At 56.8% G+C, this 23,546-nt stretch overlaps 10 protein-coding genes across 10 annotated transcripts; 2 read left to right on the top strand and 8 right to left on the bottom strand.

Moving 5' to 3' along the window:
- Positions 1 to 655: 655 nt before the first annotated feature.
- On the bottom strand, positions 656 to 1,952 carry J3D65DRAFT_532498 (uncharacterized protein; the record flags this gene model as incomplete). The annotated part of the gene is made up of 2 exons (XM_066796683.1): positions 656 to 1,092; positions 1,325 to 1,952. Coding segments are annotated over 2 exons (1,065 nt in total), but the record flags the coding sequence as incomplete, so codon positions are not given.
- A 491-nt stretch (positions 1,953 to 2,443) lies between these two features.
- J3D65DRAFT_557532 (uncharacterized protein) lies at positions 2,444 to 3,632 on the bottom strand (the record flags this gene model as incomplete). The annotated part of the gene is made up of 2 exons (XM_066797316.1): positions 2,444 to 2,594; positions 2,638 to 3,632. The coding sequence occupies 2 exons, from the start codon at positions 3,630 to 3,632 to the stop codon at positions 2,444 to 2,446; spliced, it is 1,146 nt and encodes a 381-aa protein (XP_066652207.1).
- Positions 3,633 to 5,189: 1,557 nt separating this feature from the next.
- Positions 5,190 to 6,798, top strand: J3D65DRAFT_55579 (major facilitator superfamily domain-containing protein). Its single transcript, XM_066797243.1, has 2 exons — positions 5,190 to 6,091; positions 6,136 to 6,798. The coding sequence occupies exons 1-2, from the start codon at positions 5,297 to 5,299 to the stop codon at positions 6,646 to 6,648; spliced, it is 1,308 nt and encodes a 435-aa protein (XP_066652206.1). The 5' UTR covers positions 5,190 to 5,296; the 3' UTR covers positions 6,649 to 6,798.
- Positions 6,799 to 7,756, top strand: J3D65DRAFT_55580 (uncharacterized protein). The gene is made up of 2 exons (XM_066797244.1): positions 6,799 to 6,926; positions 6,983 to 7,756. Exon 2 carries the CDS (start codon positions 7,005 to 7,007, stop codon positions 7,656 to 7,658), a length of 654 nt encoding a protein of 217 aa, XP_066652205.1. The 5' UTR covers positions 6,799 to 6,926; positions 6,983 to 7,004; the 3' UTR covers positions 7,659 to 7,756.
- Positions 7,757 to 9,030: 1,274 nt separating this feature from the next.
- Positions 9,031 to 11,367, bottom strand: J3D65DRAFT_557704 (GMC oxidoreductase; the record flags this gene model as incomplete). Its single annotated transcript, XM_066797329.1, has 1 exon — positions 9,031 to 11,367. A coding segment is annotated over one exon (2,337 nt), but the record flags the coding sequence as incomplete, so codon positions are not given.
- Positions 11,368 to 12,030: 663 nt separating this feature from the next.
- On the bottom strand, positions 12,031 to 13,862 carry J3D65DRAFT_56706 (uncharacterized protein). Its single transcript, XM_066797609.1, has 3 exons — positions 13,543 to 13,862; positions 12,875 to 13,497; positions 12,031 to 12,828 (listed from the first exon to the last, which is right to left on the bottom strand). Exons 1-3 carry the CDS (start codon positions 13,651 to 13,653, stop codon positions 12,042 to 12,044), a joined length of 1,521 nt encoding a protein of 506 aa, XP_066652203.1. The 5' UTR covers positions 13,654 to 13,862; the 3' UTR covers positions 12,031 to 12,041.
- A 655-nt stretch (positions 13,863 to 14,517) lies between these two features.
- J3D65DRAFT_55424 (P-loop containing nucleoside triphosphate hydrolase protein) lies at positions 14,518 to 17,359 on the bottom strand. The gene is made up of 4 exons (XM_066797172.1): positions 17,264 to 17,359; positions 16,537 to 17,203; positions 16,286 to 16,493; positions 14,518 to 16,243 (listed from the first exon to the last, which is right to left on the bottom strand). Coding segments are annotated over exons 1-4 (2,424 nt in total). The 5' UTR covers positions 17,266 to 17,359; the 3' UTR covers positions 14,518 to 14,696.
- Positions 17,360 to 17,875: 516 nt separating this feature from the next.
- J3D65DRAFT_53680 (uncharacterized protein) lies at positions 17,876 to 19,118 on the bottom strand. Its single transcript, XM_066796708.1, has one exon. It carries the CDS (start codon positions 18,850 to 18,852, stop codon positions 17,926 to 17,928), a length of 927 nt encoding a protein of 308 aa, XP_066652201.1. The 5' UTR covers positions 18,853 to 19,118; the 3' UTR covers positions 17,876 to 17,925.
- Positions 19,119 to 19,358: 240 nt separating this feature from the next.
- J3D65DRAFT_633391 (Alpha/Beta hydrolase protein) lies at positions 19,359 to 20,606 on the bottom strand. The gene is made up of 2 exons (XM_066801117.1): positions 19,928 to 20,606; positions 19,359 to 19,877 (listed from the first exon to the last, which is right to left on the bottom strand). The coding sequence occupies exons 1-2, from the start codon at positions 20,562 to 20,564 to the stop codon at positions 19,687 to 19,689; spliced, it is 828 nt and encodes a 275-aa protein (XP_066652200.1). The 5' UTR covers positions 20,565 to 20,606; the 3' UTR covers positions 19,359 to 19,686.
- A 433-nt stretch (positions 20,607 to 21,039) lies between these two features.
- On the bottom strand, positions 21,040 to 23,492 carry J3D65DRAFT_633382 (P-loop containing nucleoside triphosphate hydrolase protein). The gene is made up of 6 exons (XM_066801116.1): positions 23,102 to 23,492; positions 22,999 to 23,058; positions 22,839 to 22,953; positions 22,527 to 22,795; positions 21,511 to 22,483; positions 21,040 to 21,468 (listed from the first exon to the last, which is right to left on the bottom strand). Exons 1-6 carry the CDS (start codon positions 23,387 to 23,389, stop codon positions 21,137 to 21,139), a joined length of 2,037 nt encoding a protein of 678 aa, XP_066652199.1. The 5' UTR covers positions 23,390 to 23,492; the 3' UTR covers positions 21,040 to 21,136.
- Between the last annotated feature and the right edge of the window lie 54 nt (positions 23,493 to 23,546).

Genomic DNA, 23,546 nt, shown 5'->3' with positions numbered 1-23,546 from the left:
GGATGAAGCTGCCTCGCTGCACTCGTGTCTCCACACACCCCATATGACCATCCGCGCCGCGCATGTACCAATGACCCACCTCCAACGATCTGTCCTTCGGTCTGAATCCGCACGCAAAGCCACCGTAAAGACAGGGCGTAAAAGAGAGTGAGGTCAGCGCGAGCTTGGCATCGATGATAAACCAGCTTTTGCTAATTCCTGGTCAGCCTGAAGAATTTGTTCTCAAGCTGAGGCCTGAACGACCTGTCAACGACGGTACATCATTATTCGATGGACATGATTATTCGATGGACCGATCACGCCGACCTGACTTGGGGGCCAAACAGCAAACGGCCGGACGACGATATTCGGACGACCTTTCAGACGCATTCCAACTGACCGGTGATGAGGACGCGACGAGGCTCCCATCTTATACCGCTTCCTGCCCGGGTGAAGTGACAGCATCGAATTCCTCGATCGCATCGATGCGATGCAGACTGACGAAATCAACTCGTTCCACTTTTCAGGAGGAGTTGCTGTTTTCGGCCAAGCGCGTGTATGCGGGCGGTGGTGGGAGAGGGGAGCTGCTCCGATCGTTTCCACTCTGTCGTGCGACGGGCTCCATTTCTGACAAGGGAAGTTCTTTTGAAAAGAGCGAATACTCGACGGCCGCCTTTTTGTCGAACAGGAACTTTTCCAGCGACTTGACGGACGATCCTTTGAGTTCTGATGCTTCCATGCCCGTTGTTGCTTCGGCTGCGGCTGCAAAAGCAAAGGCGCCGCGAAGCTCGGTCAGACGGTAGCCGCTGCGGAGCAGTCTGCTGTTTACCTGCGCCTCGACCCAGACGATGTACATGGTGCACCCCCAGATGAGCTGGACAATGAGCACGACCGAGGACAGTAGCGCGGAAAAGCCCCACTGATATCCGGGATTGTCCGTGTTGGGCAGACACTGAGAGCTTTTGGATATGCCTTCGGGAAATACGTAGGCCGTTGTCCCGTAGCAGTAGAGTTCTCCGGCCATATTTAGCGATCTGCTGTGCGTAGTGGCATTGTAGATTTCCCAGAAAGTGTAGTTGTGGCCACCGAGCATGAAACCCGTTTCCTCTGAGCCTGCAAGCCATCAGTACAGTGTGGCGAATGAAACAGCACTCTTACACTTGATCTCTCGGCTATCATAGGTATAGGTGTAACTTCCGTTGGCAAAGCCACCTGAATCTGTCAGCAGCCATCATTTCTCAACCATTAATAAGAGCCGCAAACTGACATTCTTCTATTAGCTGGGTGTCGTACCAGCCGCTGTAATGGGTGACTGTGCAATCGTGCGGCAATCCAAGCCTTTCACAGAATGCTTGTTGACTTTCCTTGCAGGTTTTGGCCGGACCTAGAGACATTAGCTTTGAACGCCTCTCTGGCGACCACTTACAATTGTACAGGCGAGCCCTCATCTTGCGAACCACAGCGTCGGTTGTTTCAACGCAAGTCTTGTTGGAAAAGCCATCCAACCCCTCTGCCAAAAATCCCAAACTCAAAGAATCCGTGTGCACAAACTGTCCTCCACTGTCGGGCAGGTTTGTAAAAGAGGTTGACTTGTTGATGTACCCAGTCATGGCTCCAAACAGCGTGGGCATGGCGAGGACGTAGGCCGAGGCCAGGGCGACGTAGACGAAGAGCAAGGTACTGCGCTTTCGCGAGTATCGCGACAAGTCTGCCAGTAGCGACCAGATCGAGGCGATTGACGGGGTTCCGAGCGACAGTCTAATAAAGGTTCGATACGGGATTGGTGAGGCCTCAATCGCTCTGAGCAATGCGCTTGAAAAGACGACGTAGCTAATCCATCCAGCCAGCCACTGTAGTCCTCTGCCGACGAAGAGATCCCAAAGAATGTCGATGAGCTTGACAACCCAGAATTCGAATGCGCCGGTGGTGCGGTCGATCATGAAGAGGCCTTGGATGCCGGTAATGCTGTCGTCGTCTTCGTGGCTACCACAAGTGACGGGCATGGTCTTGAAGGGGGTGTAGACGAATCGGAAGTAGAAGAATATGGGCGCGAAGGAAAAGAGCAACAAGACCAGAAATGCAGTGACATGGCGGAGGACGTGGGGATTTGTCGCAATCTTTTTGAAGCCTGGTGAAGAGTTCCATGCGAGTCGAGTGGTTGGTCCGAGGTTTGCCACAAAGCGTCGAGTGGTGCCGGCATATGTCTTGATTGCCGACGACGCCGTCGAAAGGCGACGTGCCGTTTTCGAATTCTCCTCGAGTTCGATTCCTTCGTAGGTTTGATGACGCATGTTGTCAGATTGATGAGGGGTCTCGAAGCGGGCGCACCCAGGTTTTGTGCCTTTGCGCACGGATGGGGGCCGTTGGGGGCTGAACACGATTGGGACAGCGCTTACTGCTTTTGTTAATTGCACGACGATGGAACAGCATAGCCTCATAGTCATGTCGTTCTTTTGCAGCTCGCCTATAGTTTTGAAGTTGTGGAAGGTCGAATTACAAATCCGACTCGTGGAAAATGCAGGCGGACTTGGATGTCTGGCAGTCTCCCATCCAGACGCCCAGGCTGAATGACCACTTGTTCTGCAGAAATGTCGAGCAATGTGCCGGTTGTTGGGCTACACATATTAGCGAGGAATGAAGAACGCACGAGGCACTCACTCTGCTCTCCCAGTGTCATTGGGCGACACCACAACCTCCGCCCCCTTTTTCAACCCGATGGAATCGAAAGTCTCTAGCTGCGGTGCGATTGATTGGAGTTGGGACTCTTTGATATTGACCATCTCACACTCTTTGATGGCATGTAGGGTGTCGATGGGATCCTCGACCTTCTTCTCAAGCTTCGGGAGCGCATTGGCGTAGACTTCGAATCGCTCGAACCAGGACCACACGCAAGGATATCTTGTGGAATTGAAGACGTCGTCAATGGGCACCGTTGTGGATTCTCCTTCCGGCTCGCATCCCAGGACGTTGGCGTTCTCCCCACGGGCAACATCTCGAGCCCATTTTAGCTGATACCACAATGCAATGTCCACGGCGCTTGGTTTTGGTGTGTTGAGCAGCCACGGTTTTTTAGTTTTCTGTAATTTGTACGCTTGCTCTGCATCCCGTAGCCAATCTTCAGCCACGTTCAGTTGTACGTCAAATGCCGTCAGGTTTTCTGGGATTTTCCGCGCCAGCTTTTCAGCATCAAGCGGATGGCCAATGAGCTGACCACGGTCTTTCCCAAACGGCGAACGCCATAGCCATGCGGGCATGAGACCGACGGAGGCGCGGAACAGCGGTCGGTCTGCCCAGTATGCCGTCAGCAGTCGAGTCAAGGCCCTATTTGTGCGACCATCCTCGGCAGTAGGATAGAGAGTGGGGTAGTCGGGGGCCGGGAAACGATGCTCCAGGATTTCCAGAATGAGAAACGTGTCGATGTAAATATCTCGTCCAATGGCCAGGACTGGAACTTTTCGATATGGGAGAGCGAATGCGTTGCGGAAGATGGGACGAGGTGCCAATCCGGGGACTGGGACAAACGTGTAGGGGATTTGTTTGAGACGCAGAGCAAGGCGGGCTTTGAGGGTGAAGGTGGAACCCTCGTAGCCGAATAGAACCACTGGCAGAGAAGGTCGAGTTCGTTGCGACTGGCGCTCTTGAGATGCTCGCATGTTTCCACGAGTTGATGACTTATTGACCATTGCTGCTGCGACAGGGCCAGAAGCTGGAGCGAGCTGAGGGACTGAGTCTTGCTTGTCCGTCTCCTGATCTTGAGCAGTTGACCGGAACTGCGCCATTTCGCCAATGTACCAAAGAATGACGGACAATCTCATTCTTGCAATTCGAAGATGGAGTTTTGACCTGGAGTTGTCCCGCGGACCGAGGAGACGCCATCTTTTATGCCGACTGGGAGGGACGCGGCGGATGTGGTTCTGAGGAAATGCGGGGCCCCGCGTCTCGTCTCGGGAGCGCTAGGCGGGAACAATGCAGGAATCCTGGCAGTCTCACCACTTACTATGGCTTTCCTCCAATTGGCTTCACGATGCCACTGTGGGAAAAGCGTGGACTTGATTAGTAACCATCAAGCGTCTGAGGCTGCGCATGCAGTCAAGAAGTTACGGTGGGGCATCTAAGGATGTCGAAATACACTCGGGGACAAAGGAGCATGACCTATGTACTGGCCATGATTTCAGAGCTTGGATTTGGCAACAAGAAGTGTGAATCTTCTATGCTCGTGGATGGCAGACGGAACGGCTTGGAGCGGAGCTTGGCGGCTGGTGCAGGATCAGGTCGAGCGGGCCATACCGAGTAGGAGTGCGTAATTAAGACAGTTTCCAGTCTCCTGGGAATCAGATTCTTGTCCTCTTGTGGGGTATTATGCAGTGAGTGCAGCATGCAGCCCTCCAAGCGCAATGCTTGAATGCTCCCTATCAGTCATCAGTATTAGGGTCACCAAGCCTCGCACGGTCAACTTCCGCCACATCGGTGGCTCAGCGAACTTTTCTCTGGGCTTCGTCTCTCAACACCGGCATCGACAGGAGGAAGCAAGGCACACAGCAGGTTTGGGATGAAAGTTGGGAGTGAGAGTTGAGGCGTGGTGAGGTGGTGATTTCTTCAGCGCTCGGCTAATCGGGAAAGCGGCAGGCGGGATCGTTAGTCAGCAAGCAGTGATGTTGACACGCGACGTCATCCCCAAACACCACCCACCCGACACTCACAGCACACTGCAGTCCCCATCGAGATGCTGACAGCCAACCTGAGTGCCGACCCTCATCCTGACGCGTCCACGCGGATCCCTGGCTCGCTCTGCAGCGCCGTCGAGAGACTGCCCAGCGGACCACAAGCTCCGTTGCGCGACGCCGAAACGACGAAACCAACGACTCACTCAACATGATAGCTGAATGAAACCTCGGGATGCCATGCGCATTGGCTATCGACCTTCCCTCTCCGGTTGAGCAGACGCGCAGAAGCGACCGTCGCGGTTTGACGCGGCCTCCATTCCAGCTGATCACGACATCGGGCGGTGGCGCGGGCGCTGAGCGGCGAAAAAATCCTCGGGCTTCGAACTTGTCCCCTGAGCCGGGGTTCCCTCCATCCACAAATCACTTGTTTCTGATTTGAGCCACGAGATCAGTGCGACCAGGTGTTTCGCGCAGTTTTGGGTGTGTCAAGCGACCGGACGACATTCGGCGTTACAAATTCCTCATCGCTTCATCAGTCTGCAAGTCTGCGCTGCCCATCTTACGACTGCCCTGAAGACATTTGGTCCACAGTCAAGTCAGTCCTGTTGGTTGCATCGCGTGACACGACGGATCTTTGTTTTCGCGGGCAGGACATGTCGCATGGAGGCGAAAAAGAGCACGGTACAACCAAAGCGCGCGAGGGAACGTCGAACTCAAATGCGCAAGATGGCAGTGAGCGACAGGCGCCGCTTGAGCCTGGAGAACCCCCCGATGGCGGCAAACGAGCCTGGCTGCAGGTGCTTGCAGGACACCTCTGCGTGTTCAACTCATTCGGCTGCATCAACAGTTTCGGCATCTTCCAAGCCTACTACGCCAGCGCGTTGAACCTCCCACCCTCGAATATTTCCTGGATTGGCTCTCTCCAAGTCTTTCTCTGCTATTTCCTCGGGACGCTCTCTGGTCGCGCGCTCGACGCTGGGTATTTCCGTACTGTCCTGGCGATAGGTCTGCTGCTGCAGGTCCTTGGTGCCTTTATGACGAGCCTTTGCACCGAGTACTGGCAATTGATTCTGGCACAAGGAATCTGTCAGGGCATCGGCATGGGAATGGTCTTTTGCCCGGCGATTGCCAATACTGCGACTTACTTTTCGCGCAAGCGTGCGTTGGCCATCTCGTCGGTCGCATGTGGTGGAGGGACAGGTGGCATGGTGTTTCCGGCGATTGCGCAGACACTGCTCCACCGAATCGGCTTTCCTTGGACGATGAGGGTCATGGGGTTTGTCATTCTGTTCAACGCGACCATCATTCTGTCTCTCGGTCGCACTCGACTTCCGCCGCGTGAGGTTGGTCCTCTGATTGAGTGGACTGCGTTCAAGGAGATGCCATATCTTCTATACTGCGTGTCCATGTTCTTTGCCTTTTGGGGTATCTGGATTGCATACTACTACGTAAGTTCTTCAAGTGACAAAAGTCGACCTGCTGACAAGTACAGGTTCGCGCGTACGCTCGAGACATGCTTGGGTTTTCAGACAATGCCTCTTTCGACCTCATTCTACTTGTCAACGGCATCGGTGTGCCCGGACGTCTTGTCCCTGCAGTGCTTTCCGACCGCTGGTTTGGTCCAGTCAACAGCCTCATCTTCGTCATCTTCTCTGCAGGCGTCTGTCTCTTTTCTTGGATCGCCACGACTACACCTTCAGGCATGTGGATACTGGTCGCCTTTTACGGCTTCTTCGGAGGCGGCACGCAGTCTCTGCTGCAAGCCGCTCTCGCAAGCCTCAACAGCGACATGAAGAAGGCTGGAGTGAGGATTGGAATGGGTCTGACCGTCGTCGGAGTGGCCTCGTTGACGGGCAGCCCAATCGGGGGCGCGCTGATCGAAAGCAAAGGCGGCAGTTATCTCTACGCGCAAGTATTTGCCGGGAGCACCATGCTTCTGGGGAGTTTGATTCTCGTGTGTGCGAGAATATCCAAGACTGGGTTGGTCTTTCGGGAGAGAGTTTGACAGCACTCGCTGGCTGGAGTTTTGGCCGTCTGTTCTGACAGAAAAGATCTCGACGCAGCAGTGTGCAATCAGGATGCACGATTATATACCTGGATCTACAACTTGACAATTCTCAAACATCAGCATCATTCTCATCCAAAACCTGCAAGGCGCCTCGGTCAAAGTGTTGTTGAAGCAGTGATTGCCCAAGCGGCAGCGTCACCCCGGATTACCGTCGCCAGCGTCCTCAGGCATTCGTACCCAAGGCCCTGAGCGCGCACACGAGCCATCACTCGCAGGTAGGCATGGGGAGCATTCGAGCAATGTACAAACTCAGTTAAACAACTATATACAGGAAAGACTCCTCTCACCCCCTCATGCAAAACCTCCGCAACACTCCGAAAATGCGACGCTGTCCAAATGCTTGGCAAAGGGGGAAAGATCAAAACAAAGACGATGGAATCGTATCGTCACGTCGTGCTTGCGCTGGCTCACGCCTTGGCGCCGCCCTTCTTCTGCCACACGCTCTCAATCACGTACGTGACCCACTCGAGCAAGTCGCGCACCGTGAAGCCGGCCGGGAGCTGGCCCTCGGGCGTCTCAACACCCTCGATGGGCGTCGGCGTGGCGGCAATCGTCTCGTTGAGCGCGCTCGACGGCACGATGCTGGACCAGTTGGCGGGCAGGTTGAAGCTGCCAGCAACGGGCGTGGGGACGCCGCTGACGGCCGCGACCTGGGCCGAGCCGGACGCGACGAGCGTCTGCAGCGTGCTGAAGGGAGTGGCGTAGGGCGTGGCGTACGGGGTGCCGAGGGGCGTGCCGGCGCCGGGCGTCTGGGCTGCCGTGACGGGGCAGATGGTCGTGGTGACGGCGACGACGTCGGTGACGACGGCGACGGACTGCGAGCGCGCGGGGCAGTTGGTGATGGAGGCGGCGCACGACGTCACGGTGCGGACCGACGTGGCGTACACGGTCGACGTGGTGTAGGCCGGGATGGTGGCCGACGCCGCGATGATGGTCGTGTAGTATGACGTGCTGGCGGGGAGGGTCGAGGTGAGGATTTGAGTGATGACCTCGACTTGGTTGCCGGAGTCAGAGCCCGCGGCGCCAGAAGAACCGGGGCTGGCGCTACCTTGAGCGGCAGCGGATTGGGTGACGTAGACGGTTGAGACGGTCGTCTGGGGCGTGGCGATGACGGTGAAGATGGACGTCATGGGCTGGAGGAGTTAGCAATGAGGTATGTTTGAGGTTGGATGCACGCACCTTGTTGCCGTTGACAGAAGCAATGACGGGGGAAGCAGCGCCAGAGCCCTGGCCGAAAGATCCCTGGCCGGACGAAGCACCAGAAGCCTGGCCGGAAGACGATCCCGAACCGCCAACGGCGCCAGTCTGCTGAGAACCAGAGAAAACAGTCTTGGTAACGTAGCCAGTCGACCCGGGGATAGTCGAAGTCCAGACGGAAGTGATGACAGAAACACCGCCATTTCCAGCCTGGCCCTGACCTTGACCCTCACCCTGGCCACCAGCGGCAGCAGAAACAGTAACGACCGAGCTCAAAACAGTCTCAGTGGCGCTCTGGACCTGCGTCACGACTGATGTGGCCTGCTGCTGTCCCTGGCCTGATGCAAGCGCCGGAGATCCCGATTCCACGCCCTGGCCGCCAGAGGCATCGCCAGAAACAGAAGCGGAAGGCCCAGAACCACCAACGCTGCCCCCGTTGCCCCCCGCAACCGCCGTCTCGACGGCGTAGATTGTGGTGGTGGAGTACTGGGTGGATGCAGGAGCCGTGGAAGTGTAGACCGAAGTGACGACGCTTGCGGCAGAAGACTGCTGCTGGCCGGAGCCCTGGGCGGGCGCGGACGCCGAGATTGTGTAGACGGACGTCACGGCGATTTCAGACGCAGAGACGACTTGGGAGACGACCGAGGTGACGGCAGACTGGGCGGCGCTGCCAATGGGGCTCGAGCCGGCAGCAACAGGAGTCGACTGAGCGGGGCTGCTGGCGTCGGGAGCTGCTTGGCCGCCGGCAATCTGGCTGGAGATGCCAGTAGCAGCGCTCTGAATGGCGGTGTAGACGGTGGTCTGGCCGTTGATGGTTGAAGTCACGACCTGGGTGTACATGCCAGCGGGGGTGCCAGCGGGGGTGCCAGCGGGGCTGCTGGCGTTGGGAGCAGCCTGACCGCCAGCGACCTGGCTGGAAATGCCAGTAGCTGAGCCCTGGACGGTGGTGTACACGGTGGTTTGGCCCTCGATGGTCGAAGTGACGAGCTCAGTGTAGATACCACCACCAACGGCGGCAACCGACGACCCGCTCGAGGAGTCCGATCCGGAGCCAGAGTTGCTGGAGCCGGCAGATCCAGAAGCAGATCCAGAAGATCCAGACGAAACAGAGCCCGAAGAGTAAGAACCTGAGGCCGAGCTGGAAGCATAAGAGCCAGAAGTAGAGGAACCCGAAGAGCCCGAGACCGTTCCAGAGAAACCACCCGTGGCGCCGCTAATGACCTTGGCCGCGTGCTCAGCAATAACAGCAATGATGGCCTGGGAGTTACCAGTGGGCAGGTCGGGGTGAATCGAAGCATCAACAACGTAAAGGTTGTCAGTGCCGTACACCTTGCAGTCCGTGTCGACAACGGCAGTGCCATTCTCGCGGCCGTCATCGGTGCCCATCTTGGCGGTGCCGACAAAGTGGTCGCCGGTGACGTAGTTGGAGATGAGGTCCGCAGCCGTGACGTTGCCGCCCGTGGTCGAGTCGATGGTGAGGGAGCCCGACTTGTTGATGTAGGCGATGAACTCGGTCAGGAAGGTGGTGATGGCGGCCTTGTCGGCCTCGGTCGTGAGCCACGGCTTGGTGATGAAGGTGGTGGAGCCGTCAGCAGACATGCCAAGAACACCTTCAGAGGTGGCACCGTGGGTCAGGTAGACCTTGATCTTGATGGAGGAAGCGCTGGCCGTGGCGACGGTTCCCTGGATGAAGCGAGTGACGCCGTCGGAGCCTTCTACGCTGGACCAAAAGTTGAGACGCTGCATGCCCTCGGCGAGAGGACCCGCACCCTGGGCGTACATGGAGATGTAGTCGGTGGAGGGAGCGGTGGCGTCAAACACGGTAATGTTGCTGCTGGCAACGTCGACGGTGATGGTGAAGATGGGGTGGTCCTTGAGGGACTTGCCGACGGGGAGCTCGATAATGTCCGAGGTGTTGACGGAGATGCCCGAAGTTCCCTTGTTGACAATCTCAATCTGGTCTTGGGGACCGATACCAGAGTTGATCAGGAGACGGGGGGTGGAGAGGGCACCACCAGCGAGGATGACCTTGCCGTTCTTGCTCAGAGGAACAATCTCGGTCTGGCCGGAGCTGAGCTGAATCTCGACGCCAGAGACGGACGAGCCGGAGCGGACGACGCGGAGGACCTTGGTGTTGAGCTGGAGCTTGAAGTTCTTGTACTGCTCAGCCAGGGGGAGGTAGGTCAGGACGGGACCGGCACGGGTGGAGTTGACAATGTTCATTGGGGGGTGCGAGTAGACCATGTGCTTCTTGTTGGGCTGCTCAATGGCGTCGACCTCGGCCCATCCGTTGCCCTTGAGGAGGCTGGAGATGATGGAAAAGGTGCCCTGGAAGTAGCGCTTGCCATCGGCAGACGGCTTGGTGGATCCGGGGTTGCGCTCGTAGAAGGACGTGGCAGATTCCTGGATGTCGGACCATTGCCAGCCTTGGGGCCAGTTTTCAAAGTCGGCCTCCTGGGGAGGGACAAACATTTCGGCGTTGATCATGGTCGAGCCACCGAGAATGCAGCCAGCAGTCGAGGCCGTGTCGGTGCAGTAGCTGGTGTCGGCCGTGTCCTCGACGGCATATCCGTAGGCGGGAACGTCGTAAGGAGTCAGGCTGCTGTTCCACGACAGCTTGTCGGAGCCGCCGGTGGAAGCCATGGACTTGCCACCACGCTCAATCAGGAGGACGGAGGCGGACGACTCGGCAAGGCGCTCGGCAACGACAATACCAGCATCACCAGCACCCACAACGATGTAATCGTAGGTGGTGTTGAGGGTGATGGGCGAGGGGAGGGGCGTGCTGACCGGAGTCGAGGAAGTGGTGCCGTTGGTGGTGGTGCCGTTGCCGCCAGTCGTGGCGGTCGTCGTGGAAGCCATCTTTGCCCAAGTGGCATAGTTGGCAGACTCGGCGTCGGCAACCTTGAGGCCAAACTCTCCAAAACCGGTCGAGTGGTACTTGAGGACGGACGACGCGCTGGATGGGGTGCTCGGGGCAGTGTCGGAGAGAGCCCATCCCAGGACGGCCGTGGTGGTGCTCACGTCGAACGCGTCGGTGTCACCCGTAATGCAGTTCTTGCACAGGAAAGTGTAAGAATAGTGGGTGGAATTGACAAAGGTTCCCTTTGCGATGGGGTAGAGGGCGGGGCCGGAGGAGTCGACGCTGGGGTTGACGTAGGAGTTGGTCTTGCGGATGGAGCCAACGACGTCGTCTCCATTGGGCCACGCGGCAATCAGGACGGATGCCATCATGGAAGAGGTCAAGGAAACACCACCCCATCCGGTTCCAGGGGCGACAATCTGACCGATGAAATCCTTGCCGGGGCTCTTGGGGAGAGCCACACCAAAGGCGAAGCCAGAGTCGGCGTCGGAGAATTGCTGAAAGTCGATTTCCGTCTTGGAGTCGGTGTAGGCGGTGGTGGACATGCCAGCCGAGGCAACGCCCGTGAGGGCGGCCAGGGCAAGGGAAGCGCGCATGATATCGAATGAAGGACGGTAGGAAGTGGAGAAGTGGTCAAGGACGGTCAAGGACGGTAGAAGACGTAGAGAAGGCAATGGTACTGGCACCAGGCCAAAAGAGTGAACAGCCGACGGAAAGATTGATGCCGTCAAGGCCAAAAGAATGACTGAAGGAAAGCGGTGCTGCTGGCAGCTCTGCGCGTTGGACGAAGAAAGACATGATGGACAGCAGGGCACCTATATACAACTGAGTGGTTTGGACGGAGCAATGGGCGGCGCATGATTTCTCAGCGCCGGGCAGACGTCGCCCTCGTCATCTCGGTCAGTGAAACGAAACGCGGTCGAAAACGGGGTGGTGGACGATGCGTCTAGATTGGCCGAGCACGCGAGGAGGCCCATCGTCAAGTTTCAAGTATGGTGTTGTCTTCTCGCAAGCGATGCGCCCGGCCAGAACGGCGGCTCGTGCGCGGCCCCCTGTGGCACTTTTCATGCACCAAACACACAACCCCATATCATCGTCTTGCACGCGACTGGTCGCCTCCAGCGTCGCCTCCAGCACTCGGCACTCTCCAGCCGTCCTCCAACCAGAGCCTGGACTAGCCTGCTCGCTACACCAGAGCTGCCCCTTTGCCTTCACTCCAGAGCTCGCTTGTCGTCGGTCAACCTCCTGAACCACCCGGCGATACGAGCATTCATGCTCGCAGATACGCGTGCGGGAGCATTCGTTCCTTCATCCGCTTCTGCGAGAGCACCGGGCTTCTAGCCAGCTTGGTCTTTGCCGTCGAATTGCGAGCCGGCAGGCTGTCAAACGAGCGGCCGTAAGTGGCGACGGCATGAGCGATGCCCTGCGCGTTGACCAAAAAGGCCGTGGCATTCAAATTGTCCGTCGTGTCGCCCGCCGCGTGGTAGTTGGCATCAGTCGCAACGCCGGCCTGTCCACCGTACTTGATTGCTTCTTCGGCCGTCTTTATTTGCTCTGCTCCGGTGAAGAGGCCACCAGCTGGGATGCCCGCGTCGAGAAAAGGTCCGTAGTCAGACCGGCCGTCAAACTCGGTTGCTTGCGACGGGAGACCCTTGTCCTTGAAATACTTCTCGAACAACGCCTCAGCTTCTGCGGATCCGGCTGGCCCAGAAATGTTGAATGCAGATCCGTCGCCGTCGTAGATGGCGTAGATGAAGTTGGGCGACGCAATCATGTCAAAGTTGAGGTATAGCCGAATCTTGCTCAACACGTCTGCCGACGCCGAAGCGACGTAGTGTTCGGAGCCGAGCAGGCCAAACTCTTCTGCGGACCACCACGCGAAGCGCACTGCATTTTTGACGCTGAATTGGGCCAGCTGCAGCGCCACCTCGAGGATTCCAATGCTGCCTGAGCCGTCGTCATTGATGCCAGGGCCTGCCTCGACCGAGTCGGAATGTCCGCCTAGCATGAGGACGTTGCTGGCGTCGCCGCCTTTGGTCTGCGCAATGACGTTGTAGCTGGTTCGTCAGTCAAATCAACAGCCTCGATCTGCTTCCAACTCACGTTGTCCGATTCTCAATGATCGACACCACTTCCAGATCCCCCACAATCTCTCCGCCTGCTAGTAGCTCTATCAACGCCTGGCCTTGTTCCAAATCGATGCCCACGGTCGGTGGGTATGCTCCCTCGGGCCGCGTGACCGAGCCAAGAGTGCCAGACAGGCTACCTTCGGCGTTGTTGTAAATGACTGCTCCCACAGCGCCAGCAGCGCCCGCGTAGGCCGCTTTGAGACCAAACTCGCAAGTGCCGCGCTCGATCAAAGCAATGGCGCCAGACACGTTGCTTGGGAAGTCGGAGGCAGAACAGCCGAGATTCGAGACTTGTACAATGGGTGCGCTGGCTGTGCCGCTGGGGCTGTACGTCATGAGGCTTGCACCTTGGTCTGCACCGTCGACGGTCAGGCTGGCATTACCAGCGCTGTACTCGGCTGAAAAAGGCTGCGTCGAGACGTCGTAGTAGTCATCAAACGGCGGCGTCGAGAGCAGCTCAACAATGTACGCCACGGTGTCGTTGTGGCCCTGGCTGCCAAAGACGCGGTTGCGGCCTGGAGTTGCGTAGGCAATGTCTTGCAGGTCTTGGGACTTTTCAAGCAGCGCGTCAATCTTGATTGCTGCTTGAAGGCTTGACTGAAAAGAGTTAGTGCATACAACATTGGGAAGGGAGATGCGCACCGAATCTACCAGTGTGCCATTGTCCTGTCGCCGCAATGTCGAGTGCCGGCTAGGAGAGCCATGAGCGCAGACCGCCAAAATAGCAATGAGGCTGACGATGTGCGAAGCCATTTTGAAGGTATTCCTGGGACCCAACGACTTGCACTGCTTGCGATATAAGTACCTTCGTCTCTCGTTCCACCAAGCCGGTAGGCGTCATCCTCGCACGACCGCTGCCCGCAGTCACCATGCCACTCCGTTCCAGGAAGGTGGCACTCTTCTCAGTAGCCAAGTCTTGCCAAGCCAGCGGAGGCTATCACAGCGGCGGAGGCGAAGCTTTGGGAAGGCCGCAGGCGTGCCAAGGGCGGGCCGACACGTTTTGGTGAGAACGTTATCTTTGAACCGAGCAGCCATTGGTGGGATTGCGTTGGGCGCTTAGCTGGTGGCGGCTGTACCTGCTCGTGCAGTACCTGTACCTGGTAGTTATGCGGCGCGATAGGTGGATGTGCTTGAGACCAGGCATGTCGCCATTTTGGTGTGGTAGGCGTCGTTCATGGTGTCTGACATGTTGGCTCCGAGCACAGCGTAGAAGGCGGCAAAATGGGAAAGAAACGAGACATCCTGGCAGTGTATCTAAGGAGCATTCCCACTGTAGTGGTGCCTAGAAGCAGTCGTTTATTGCCGCAACCAAACTCGCTTTGGGACACATTGCTTCTGCGATTGCGCGTCGTTCTGGAACTTGGCGCACTCCTGTCGGTCATTGTTTCGGCAAATTGCTGTTGACCGAGTTTGCCTGGATTGGAGATGCGGAGATGCATAATCGACGAAGGAAAAACATTGCCAGTCCTGGTCCTGGAAAATTGCCGTCGGCGCGACACGTCGACATAAGCTTTAAATCAAGCTCAAAGTTTCTTTTTCTTGGCTTTGGTGCTGCGATGTCTTCGGACCGCAGCTCGTCTGCTGGTCAAGCGCCGAGATTAGTTCTGACTTGGATTCAAGAAGACTTGCCTGAAATTCGATGCGACCGCCACGATCAGAGTTCATCCCAAGACGTCAAGTGTTTGGAGCAAGCCCCGGTAACGCGCAGCGAATTCAGACATTCATTCAAGACCAAAAGACGTCGCCACGCCATGCGAACCAGCAAAACGCCAAAACTCCAACGGTGACCACCGAACTCAATGGCTAATGTACTGGAACACGGCGCTAACATCCTTCTCCGCCGTCTCCTGTCTAAGCAATAGGTCCTGGATCTTTGCCAACGGACCCTCCCCGCCGTCATTGATGAAGTGGTTCCACGTACTCGTGTCGCCATAAAGCATCGCCGGTGCTTTGATATGCTGGCGTCCATCAGGTTTGCACCGCTTGCATTTGAAAGTGGCGTGCGTGTCACTCGTGGTATCCGGACGGTACTGGAACAACTCTCGCAAGCTGTCGAGGGAAAAGTGTCGTTCAACGTCTTCGGCAGAGTCGACGACGCAGGACGAGAGGGATTGCTTGTGGGACTGTCGCTGGAAAATCTTTTCTTCAATCGTGCCAGTGGCAATGAAGCGATAGACGAAGCAGTCCTTCTTTTGTCCGTCACGCCAGACACGAGCGAGGGCCTGTTGATCGGCCGCTGGATTCCAGTCTGGATCAAAGAGGACGAGGCGGTTGGCGCCAATCAAGTTGATACCACAACCACCAGCCTTGCTGCTGAGGAGGAAGACAAACTCGGAGCCTTCTGGATCGTTAAACTTGTCGACCAGCTTCTGTCGCTTGTTGACATTCATCGTGCCGTCGAGACGGAGAGAGCCGTAGCTTCTTGCCCTGCACAGCTTCTCAAACACGTCGAGTGTCTGGGTGTAGTTGCTGATGAGCACAATCTTGTCGTTTGTATCCTGTCGAATGCGAGCGAGCATGCGGTCAAGTACGACCATCTTGCCTGAATACCACGACTTGACGTCACGATCGCGTCCGCGAGAATCCTTGGGAACGAAATCGGCTGGGTAGCATTCTTCCGAGCCTGGCAAGTCTGAAGGAAGCTCCAAGAGGTCTGGGTGGTTGCAGAGCTTTTTGAGAATGTTGATTGCCTTGAGCGGTTGACTTCCTTTACCGCGAAGCAGCTGCTGGATTTCGGGCGATTTGATGAAGAGGTTGTAAAGATCCTTTTGGAATGGCGCGAGGTGACAAAACACGACGTGCTCGTACTTTCGGGGTAGGTACTTGGACAGAATGTCGTTGGTCCTGCGGATGATGAACTTGTTGACGAGCGTGAGAAGCTCCGAGAGGCGTTCGTCTCCTTTCTTGCGGTCTTCCACTGTGCCGTCTGCATCTCGGCCGCGAAGAATTGGAATCTCAAACTTCTTTCTAAAGTCGTTCTTCGTTCCAAGGTAGCCAGGGTTGGCAAAGTTGAGCAGAGCAAAGTACTCTGACAGGTCGTTTTGGATTGGGGTTCCAGAGAGAATCACTCGGCGGGTGACGTTCAGGCTGTGCAGGGCAGTAAAGGTCTGACTCTCGTCGTTTTTCAACCTGTGCCCTTCATCGCAAAGTAAAAGACCGATGGGAGTGTTTTTGAGTTCATCGACATAAGCGCGAAGAGTCTCGTAGGACACGATGAGAACCGGTCGGATGACTGCTCTTCCGCTGGCAATGGCCCATTGGCGCAGTTGCTGGATGAGCTCCTCCTTTGTGGCCTTGCCATCGACTGCGAACGGCACGATGGCGTCCTTTCCGAGCCATTTTACTGTGGTTGTCAGCGACGTCATCGTCAAGGCGTAAGACCTACCTAGCTCGTTTGCCCAATTCTTCACCAAGCTGGAGGGACATGCGATGACGGCTTTCTGGATGGTAGATTTGCCCGCATCGGGAGACTGCTTGAGGAGGGTCCACATCAAGGCGATGCACTGGAGTGTCTTGCCGAGACCCATTTCATCTGCCATGATGCAGCCGTGTGCCTGTGCGTCGACGAGGCCAGTCGTACACCGATACAAAAACTGAAAAGTCAGATTGTGCTCACATGCAAGTCAGGAGGCTTACCTTGACACCCTCGACCTGATGTGGCCGGAGGACTTTGGTGAGTCGTGGATCAATGACCACCGGCACCCTCGGTCGTCCTTCGACCTTCTTCTTCAAACCCAATATCTCCGCCAAGCTCTTGTGAGCGATGGGGCCTTCAATCTTTGGGGGTTCCTCCTTGGATTCCGCCTCGTTCTGTTCGGTGGGTGGCGGCTTGTCATCGACCGTGGGATCGTACAAGACGATTGCGAACTCTCCGCTGGGGTCATGCAGCGGCTTTGCAACAAAGACTGTACCCTGCCTCATTCCCAGCAGAGGCGCTGGTCTGTTTGCATTGTACCCCGTGTCCTTGTTCAACAGCGGGACCGCGAACCTCTGCCTGAACGCCGTATCCTTGTCCTTGACTTTGAAGACTGGGAATCGATTGACGTCGCGGGTGGCGAGGGCGAGGCGATCATCGTTGGTGTACGGCTTGTCGCCATCCTCCGCATCGCCGTCCGCGCCCTTGTAGTCTACCTTTCTTCGTTTTCTCGACGGCTTTTCGGAGACGCGTGTCGGTGTTGCGGAGCCTGGGCATTTGAAGGGTCTGACGAGTCGATCGACGGATTGGGGTGTTCCACCGTAGAGGGTTGAGACTTTCTTCGCTGCTGGAGTTGCATTCTCGTCGGGGGCGGTGCGCGAGCGATACCTGGTCCGTTAGTTCCACCGTGCCTTGCGTGGACGTAGATTGAAGTGCGGAGAGACGTACATTGAAGGACAGCAAAGTGATGTAGCAGACGACGCTCGAACGAAAGACGCGGGATTGAGAAGCTGAGGTGGCGATGGGGGATGGTGGTGAAGGAACGCGTTGTTGTGGCTGCGTGGACGCGTCGGGCGCCGGCGGCTGAGTCAGCCCGACGCCAAATCACGTGCAGTCTTGGCGTCTTTCGTCATCTCCGAACAACTCCGAGAAACAACCTCACCTGTCCCCTCACCACGACTGCCTCTCACCACGCTACACTGGCCATTGTCACGTTTCCCAGGTCGTTTGAGAGAGGTTTCAACACGGTGGTGTCAAAAGAGATGGCAATTCCCGGTACTGAAGCTGAGGGGAGTCGACCCTCAAAACCACGCGTGACAGCAGCGAGCATCATCTGTTCGAACAATCGGAGCGCCGCCATACCTCTCGAGACCTGCTTTCGCAAGAGCAAGTGCAATCGAATCACCACGACTTGGGTTAAAGAGCCAAGAGGAAAATCTAATCGTTGTTGGCTATTCTGCAGTCAATACGGACTTTCAATGTTGACCACAGCTCTTGTCCCACATCGATGAACTGTCCTGGAACCCAACATCGCCCAAAGCCTTTCCTGAAACTCCAAAGTACATACGCCAATGCAAGGACTCCAATACCCCAGGCACAATGACTTTCAGCTACAGGTTCTCCTCCAAAAACTGCCTCATTTCGTCCAGGAAATCGGCTGACTGGTTCTTGATCCGGATCAAGTCAACTGCGGCCGACTTGGAGCCCCTTTTCCTGGCCACCTCCTCAAACCAGAACCTCGCTGCGCGCAGAAGGGACCTTTTCGCATTTGTGCTTGTGTAGCGCATGGAGAACGTCAAAGTCTCTAGTCGAGTGGCACCGACGAGCGAGTCAAAGCCTGGGACGTCGGTGAGCCCGGTCGGCGTCCAGCTCGGCTGGATGATGATGTGTCTGACCATGGCTCTATTCGTTGCCCCGATCTCCCTCATGAAGAGGTAGACCGCCCTCATTGACATGAACTCGAACTTGTTCTTGGAATAAAGGAATGGTGCTGCCTCCCGATGGATCTGCTTGTTGACGCACAGCAGGTTGCGTGCGATTGGTCGGCCTCCAGGCATGATCATTTCGAGCCTACGGTTCCTCGGCGACGGCTTGATGAACAGACTATCATCGTCGTATGGCACCAGGCTGTAGTCGTAAACCATGTTCTTTATCTCTCCGGGAAGGTCGGCGAAGGAGACGACGGCAGGCCTTTTTCGGCGAAATGGGTTTGGAGTCTTGAGCGCCTGCGTCAGCGATTGGATGGCAAAGAGCATGGAGAACTTACGGTCCGGCCCAGGGTCACAGTGAACCCGGCGGAGGCAAGATTGAAACCCCCGGGTGAGAAATACAGAAGCAACGGGCTTCCGGTCGCCAAAGACGTCACCGTCTGGGCATAGAGTGCATATACACTGGAGTTTGCATTGCGGCTGTCGGTGTCGGCGTTGCCAGTCGTACGTGCGAGTGTTGTTCCTAATCGAGGTCAGCAAATCGTCAGTGTTTGCGAGAATGTTGCTTACCTTGATCGGTTGTACCCTCAACCGCACTAGAAGAGCCATCCGCAGGCGCGTTTCGGCCCAGTTCGAAAGGGAAGACGCTGCCTGACTGGGTTGTGATGATGCCTTTGGAGTGATTCTTGGGGTTGCACTCTGGCGAAACCAAGAGATGGACGTCTTCACCGATGTCCAAGTTTGCGAGGCGGTAGTTCGCGCCAGCTTGCGCCAGCTGAATGAGCTCACCGGAGGAGGGCGTCTGTGCAGACGAAGTCGAAGAAGACATCTTGAGGCGTATATAAGGGGTACTTTCGAGTGTTGGTGGCAAGGTAGGTCGACCGCCGGAGAGTGTTGTGGAGAGGAGGTTGCGTGGAGCAAGAAGACGACTATATCTGTGTGGCCGCTATCCAACTCTGTTCACTTTGCATTCACACGCCATCCGTTTTGGTACTTTCACATTGTCGGTGGCAGCTTTGACGCCGGCACGACAAGACTGTTCCGGCTTAGGACGGGAAAGTGTTAACTTTGATCAGGACACAAACTTGACAAGTCTTAAGAGGGTCACCACTTACACCATCCTCAAGTCCGAGCAGCCTGGATGCTCCACTTCCCACCTCGTCTGAGTCCATCAAGTGCGAACCGTCTCCTGTTATATGCGGGACCCAGGTTTGCGTGCAGTTGCCAGTCAGAACGCAGTGGTCGATTGGACGTCAAGCGACACAAGCAGTCCAGGACAAATTCTTCTGAACCAAACACGACTCGGCACATGCGTTGCCTCTTGAATTTGATGGCAGCAGCGAGACTGATCAGTATCAAGACCCCACTCAGTATTGGCATTGATACATCAGCCAAGAATCCCCGCGGCGCTAGCATCCTTTCCGGGGCTTCAAACGACAAAACCTACAACCGACTCCCCCTCTCCACGTCCGGCGCATCCAAAAAGTCATGAACAAGCCGCGCAAACATCTCCGCGTACTGATACAGAAAACCGTGGCCAGAATCGGGAAACAGATGCAGATGCGCCTTCGAATTGACCAGATTCCTCCACAAAACGACGCTGTTTTCCGTCGGAATGAGGACGTCGTCGCTCCCTGTCACGCAGAACGTCAACCATGGCACATGCAGAGGTGTCCAAACTCACCATTCGCAACCAAGACCGGCATTGTCAACTCGCCCAGCCGGTCAAATGACCCCTGGCCCCTTTCCGCCTCGTCCATGAACCGCGCATACGCAATCGCCTGCCGTTTCGCGGCCTCCTGGCCCACGTACTGCGCGCGCCCTCCATCAGCCCTCCCGTCCTCGCGCCCCCGGCATATCCGCTCCCACACCTCTCCGCCAGCGCGCCGCCCCGCCTCCCCCGGCTGGAAGAAACACTCCAAGAACGCCGCGCGCTGCTCCTCCTCGCTCGCCGCAAACCGCAGCCGCATGAATGGGCCCAGCTCCTGCTCGCTCCGCAGCACCTTGATGCCCGGCCCCGCGCTCGCCGTCGTCCCCGCCAGCACGACGCGCCGCACACGCACGCCGCGCGCCGCGGCATTCAGCGCGACCATCTGCGCTGCGCAGCCGCCCATGCTGAAGCCGAGCACGTCGACTCCTGAGGCGTGGCCTAGCGCGATGAGGAGGTCGAGCACGTGCGCGGCCCATGAGGAAAAGGTGAGTGGGACGACGCCTGTTGAGCTGCCGATGCCGGCGTTGTCGAGGAGGATGAGTGGGCGGTGAGTGCGTAGGTGGGAGAGGAGGGTTGGGTCCCAGTGGGAGAGCGTGCCGCGGAAGTGCATGATGAGGACGAGGGGTAGGTTGTGAGAGGGAGAGAGAGCGGGGAGCTGGCGGTAGGCGAGGGTTGTGCCGGGGGAGGTGGTGATGTGTTGGGTTGGAGTATCCATGGTAGAGACAGCTATTCGGATTCTGAGGTTATGGTTTGATGCAGTGGAGAGGCGGAGAGGCTGGGATGAATGCGAGCTGAGGTGAGTCGTGATGATAGCCAACGTCGGCCAGACTCAATATTTGAATCTTTGGAAGCTGACCAGTTGAATCTTGCAGTCTCAAACGTATCCGCCGTCATTAATGTCAAACACTGCTTTCGAGTCGATGGACGTTAAGAGTTGACGATGGGAGTGAGGTCCGGATCAACCCCGCGTCACCAGGCACGCTAGGCCAAAGCCGAGGGCGGCTAAACGAATCAGGAAACTCGGGCCAGGACAGGGATTGGTGGACCGAACTCATGATGACAGCTGACCCAGGCGGTGACATGTATGGCATACAACCTCAACACTTGAATACTCCCTGTCAGTCTCTACTACGGCATAGGATTCAAATCAATTCGGCTGTGAGCCCAAATCTAATCACACCTCTAATCCTTCTCCTTGTCGTCGACAAAAAGCGTCTCCTGCGCACTCCACAGCTCGCCATACAGCCCACCCGTATCGATCAGCCGCTCGTGCGTGCCCTGCTCCGCTACATGCCCGTCCCGCAGCACGATGATCAGGTCCGAGTCGTAAATGGTGCGCAGCCGGTGTGCGACGAAGACGGACGTGCGCTTCTTCTCCTTGAGGATCGAGTTGATGTTTTGCAGCAGCCCCTGCTCCGTGTGCGTGTCCAGCGCCGACGTGGCTTCGTCGAAGAAGAGGAGCGGCGGGTCTTTGAGGAGGAGACGCGAGACGGCGAGGCGTTGCTTTTCGCCTCCTGCGGGGTGTTAGTCGATTCACGGAGGGTAAAGATTCTTACCCGATATCATCATGCCGCGCTCGCCGACCATCGTGTCGTAGCCGTCGGGCCATGACGAGACAATGTCGTGTATCTTGGCCCTCTTCGCGGCGGCCTTGACGTCCTCCTCGCCCGCCTCCAAGTTGCCGTAGCGAAGATTGTGGCCAATCGTGTTGTTGAAGAGCGGCGTGTCCTGGGGAACCACACCGATGGCCTTGCGCAGAGACTCCTGGCTGACGTCGCGAATGTCCTGGCCATCGATGAGGATCCTACCAGACTGGACGTCGTAGTAGCGGAACAAGAGTCTCAGGATGGTGCTCTTGCCGCAGCCGCTTGGTCCGACAATCGACACCTTCTTTCCGGCGGGAATCGTAAAGGAGATGTTGTCGAGGATGGGGCGGTCGGGGCGGTAGCCAAACGTGACATTTTCGAAGCGAATCTCGCCGCCCTTGTGCAGGTCGAGAGCGGGCGCGTTGGGCTTGTCCCTGACGGCAATGTTGACCTTTTGCAGGTTGAAGAGCGTCTCCATATCGAGCAGGGACTGGCGCAATTCGCGGTAGACGGAGCCGAGGAAGTTGAGGGGGACAGACAATTGGAAAACGAGCTGGTTGACCATGACCAAGTCGCCGACTGTGAGCGAGCCCGCAGCCACACCGTTGGCTGCCAGGTACATCATGGCCGTGAGGGCAGTGCTGAAAATCATGTTCTGGCCAGAGTTGAGAAAGGCGAGCGATGTCGCAACCTTGATGGAGGCATTCTCGTAAGACTTGAGGGCCTTGTCGTACCGCGCGACTTCAAACTTTTCATTGTTGAAGTACTTGACGGCTTCGTAGTTGATGAGCGAGTCGACGGCGACCGTGGCAGCCCTGTTGTCGGCAGCGTTGGCCTGCTTGCGGAATTTGGTTCGCCATGAAGTGGTGGTGATTGTGAAGGCGGTGTATGCGACCATTGTCGCGGCCGTGATGAATGCAAATTGTGCGCCATATTGATATGTCTGGCTGGTTAGCAGGCGAGGAGAAAGAGCCGGAATGACGTACAAGAATGCCACAAACAAGGGATATCTCGAGTGCTGTAGGAAGGACGTGAAAGACCATGGAAGTTAACAAGAAACTGATTCCCTTGGTACCGCGGTCAATGGCGCGCGTCAAGCCTCCGGTCTGGCGGGAAAGATGAAAGTTGAGATCCAATTTGAGCAAATGCTCGTAGACGCTGCATGCGACGCGTCGAATGGCTTTTTGTGCCACACTGGCAAAGACGGCGTTGCGAAGTTCTTGGAACATGGTGGATCCCATCCTGGTGACGCCATCTTTCTTCTTAGTTGGGTTTTTCTAATTCAGGCGGATGCTTACAAGCGACAATCAGAGAGCCGGCAACCGTCCAGGCAGTGCCGCCCACGGCCAAAAAGTCAATGTTCATAGAGTCCACAATGCTCTTGAAGTAAAAAGGAACTTGCACATTGAGAACCTGGGTTTATGAGCACGACTATATATGGTAGGATGACATGAATACCTTGGCGCCAACCAGGAGGCCTACAGACAGGCCGACCCGTACTCTTGTGTCGAGAGAGTCCTTTCAGAGTCAATTCTGTTCAGACATGCAGCTGGCTGCCCACCTTTGGCCATAAATATCTTGACATTTCCTTCATAATGGCCCAGTCGGCTTTGCGCTGTTCCTTGTTGCTGACAGTCTTTTCTGCCAGGGGGTCATGGGGTTTCGCCTTTACGGTCCCTGTGACGCCCTTTTCAGCCTGGCCTGTCTTTGTGTCATCCTTGCGGGGGCGGGAGGTTGCAAAGATGCGGTTCGGTTGAGCGTAGCGGACCAAGGGCGAGTGGCGCGCTGCCAGGAGAGTTGGGGAGCATCGCGGGGCGCAGGCACTTTTCAGCAGCTGTCGCGTCAGCATTTTGTTCAGCTTACGACAGCGGCTGCCCCATGTCTCAAGCGATGAGGTGGAGAGGTGGAGAGGCGGAGGAGTGGATTGAAGGTGATTGAAGAAGAGAGACGAGTGGTGATGGCAATGGTGCAAGTCGCACGCAATGCCGTGAGAGTGCCGCGCTTGG

This window comes from Phyllosticta citribraziliensis (genome assembly GCF_038025025.1).
Source record: "Phyllosticta citribraziliensis strain CPC 17464 chromosome Unknown J3D65scaffold_10, whole genome shotgun sequence".
Lineage (NCBI taxonomy): Eukaryota > Fungi > Ascomycota > Dothideomycetes > Botryosphaeriales > Phyllostictaceae > Phyllosticta > Phyllosticta citribraziliensis.
The sequence above is the reverse complement of the archived record's forward strand: the minus strand, read 5'-3'. Positions and strand labels throughout refer to the sequence as shown.

Excerpts from the sequence above, each read along its gene's own strand:
- J3D65DRAFT_55579 (XM_066797243.1), top strand. The coding sequence starts at position 5,297 with ATGTCGCATGGAGGCGAAAAAGAGCACGGTACAACCAAAGCGCGCGAG. Across the intron at positions 6,092-6,135 it reads TCTGGATTGCATACTACTAC|GTTCGCGCGTACGCTCGAGA; the intron begins GTAAGTTCTTCA and ends TGACAAGTACAG.
- J3D65DRAFT_55580 (XM_066797244.1), top strand. The coding sequence starts at position 7,005 with ATGCAAAACCTCCGCAACACTCCGAAAATGCGACGCTGTCCAAATGCT.
- J3D65DRAFT_56706 (XM_066797609.1), bottom strand. The coding sequence starts at position 13,653 with ATGGCTTCGCACATCGTCAGCCTCATTGCTATTTTGGCGGTCTGCGCT. Across the intron at positions 13,498-13,542 it reads ATGGCACACTGGTAGATTCG|TCAAGCCTTCAAGCAGCAAT; the intron begins GTGCGCATCTCC and ends AACTCTTTTCAG. Across the intron at positions 12,829-12,874 it reads ATCATTGAGAATCGGACAAC|CTACAACGTCATTGCGCAGA; the intron begins GTGAGTTGGAAG and ends CTGACGAACCAG.
- J3D65DRAFT_55424 (XM_066797172.1), bottom strand. Across the intron at positions 16,494-16,536 it reads ATCAGGTCGAGGGTGTCAAG|TTTTTGTATCGGTGTACGAC; the intron begins GTAAGCCTCCTG and ends CTGACTTTTCAG. Across the intron at positions 16,244-16,285 it reads GAATTGGGCAAACGAGCTAG|TAAAATGGCTCGGAAAGGAC; the intron begins GTAGGTCTTACG and ends TGACAACCACAG.
- J3D65DRAFT_53680 (XM_066796708.1), bottom strand. The coding sequence starts at position 18,852 with ATGGCTCTTCTAGTGCGGTTGAGGGTACAACCGATCAAGGTAAGCAAC.
- J3D65DRAFT_633391 (XM_066801117.1), bottom strand. The coding sequence starts at position 20,564 with ATGCACTTCCGCGGCACGCTCTCCCACTGGGACCCAACCCTCCTCTCC. Across the intron at positions 19,878-19,927 it reads GCCGGTCTTGGTTGCGAATG|GGAGCGACGACGTCCTCATT; the intron begins GTGAGTTTGGAC and ends TCTGCGTGACAG.
- J3D65DRAFT_633382 (XM_066801116.1), bottom strand. The coding sequence starts at position 23,389 with ATGCTGACGCGACAGCTGCTGAAAAGTGCCTGCGCCCCGCGATGCTCC. Across the intron at positions 22,954-22,998 it reads GCCTCCTGGTTGGCGCCAAG|GTTCTCAATGTGCAAGTTCC; the intron begins GTATTCATGTCA and ends TCATAAACCCAG. Across the intron at positions 21,469-21,510 it reads GCGCGGCATGATGATATCGG|GAGGCGAAAAGCAACGCCTC; the intron begins GTAAGAATCTTT and ends AACACCCCGCAG.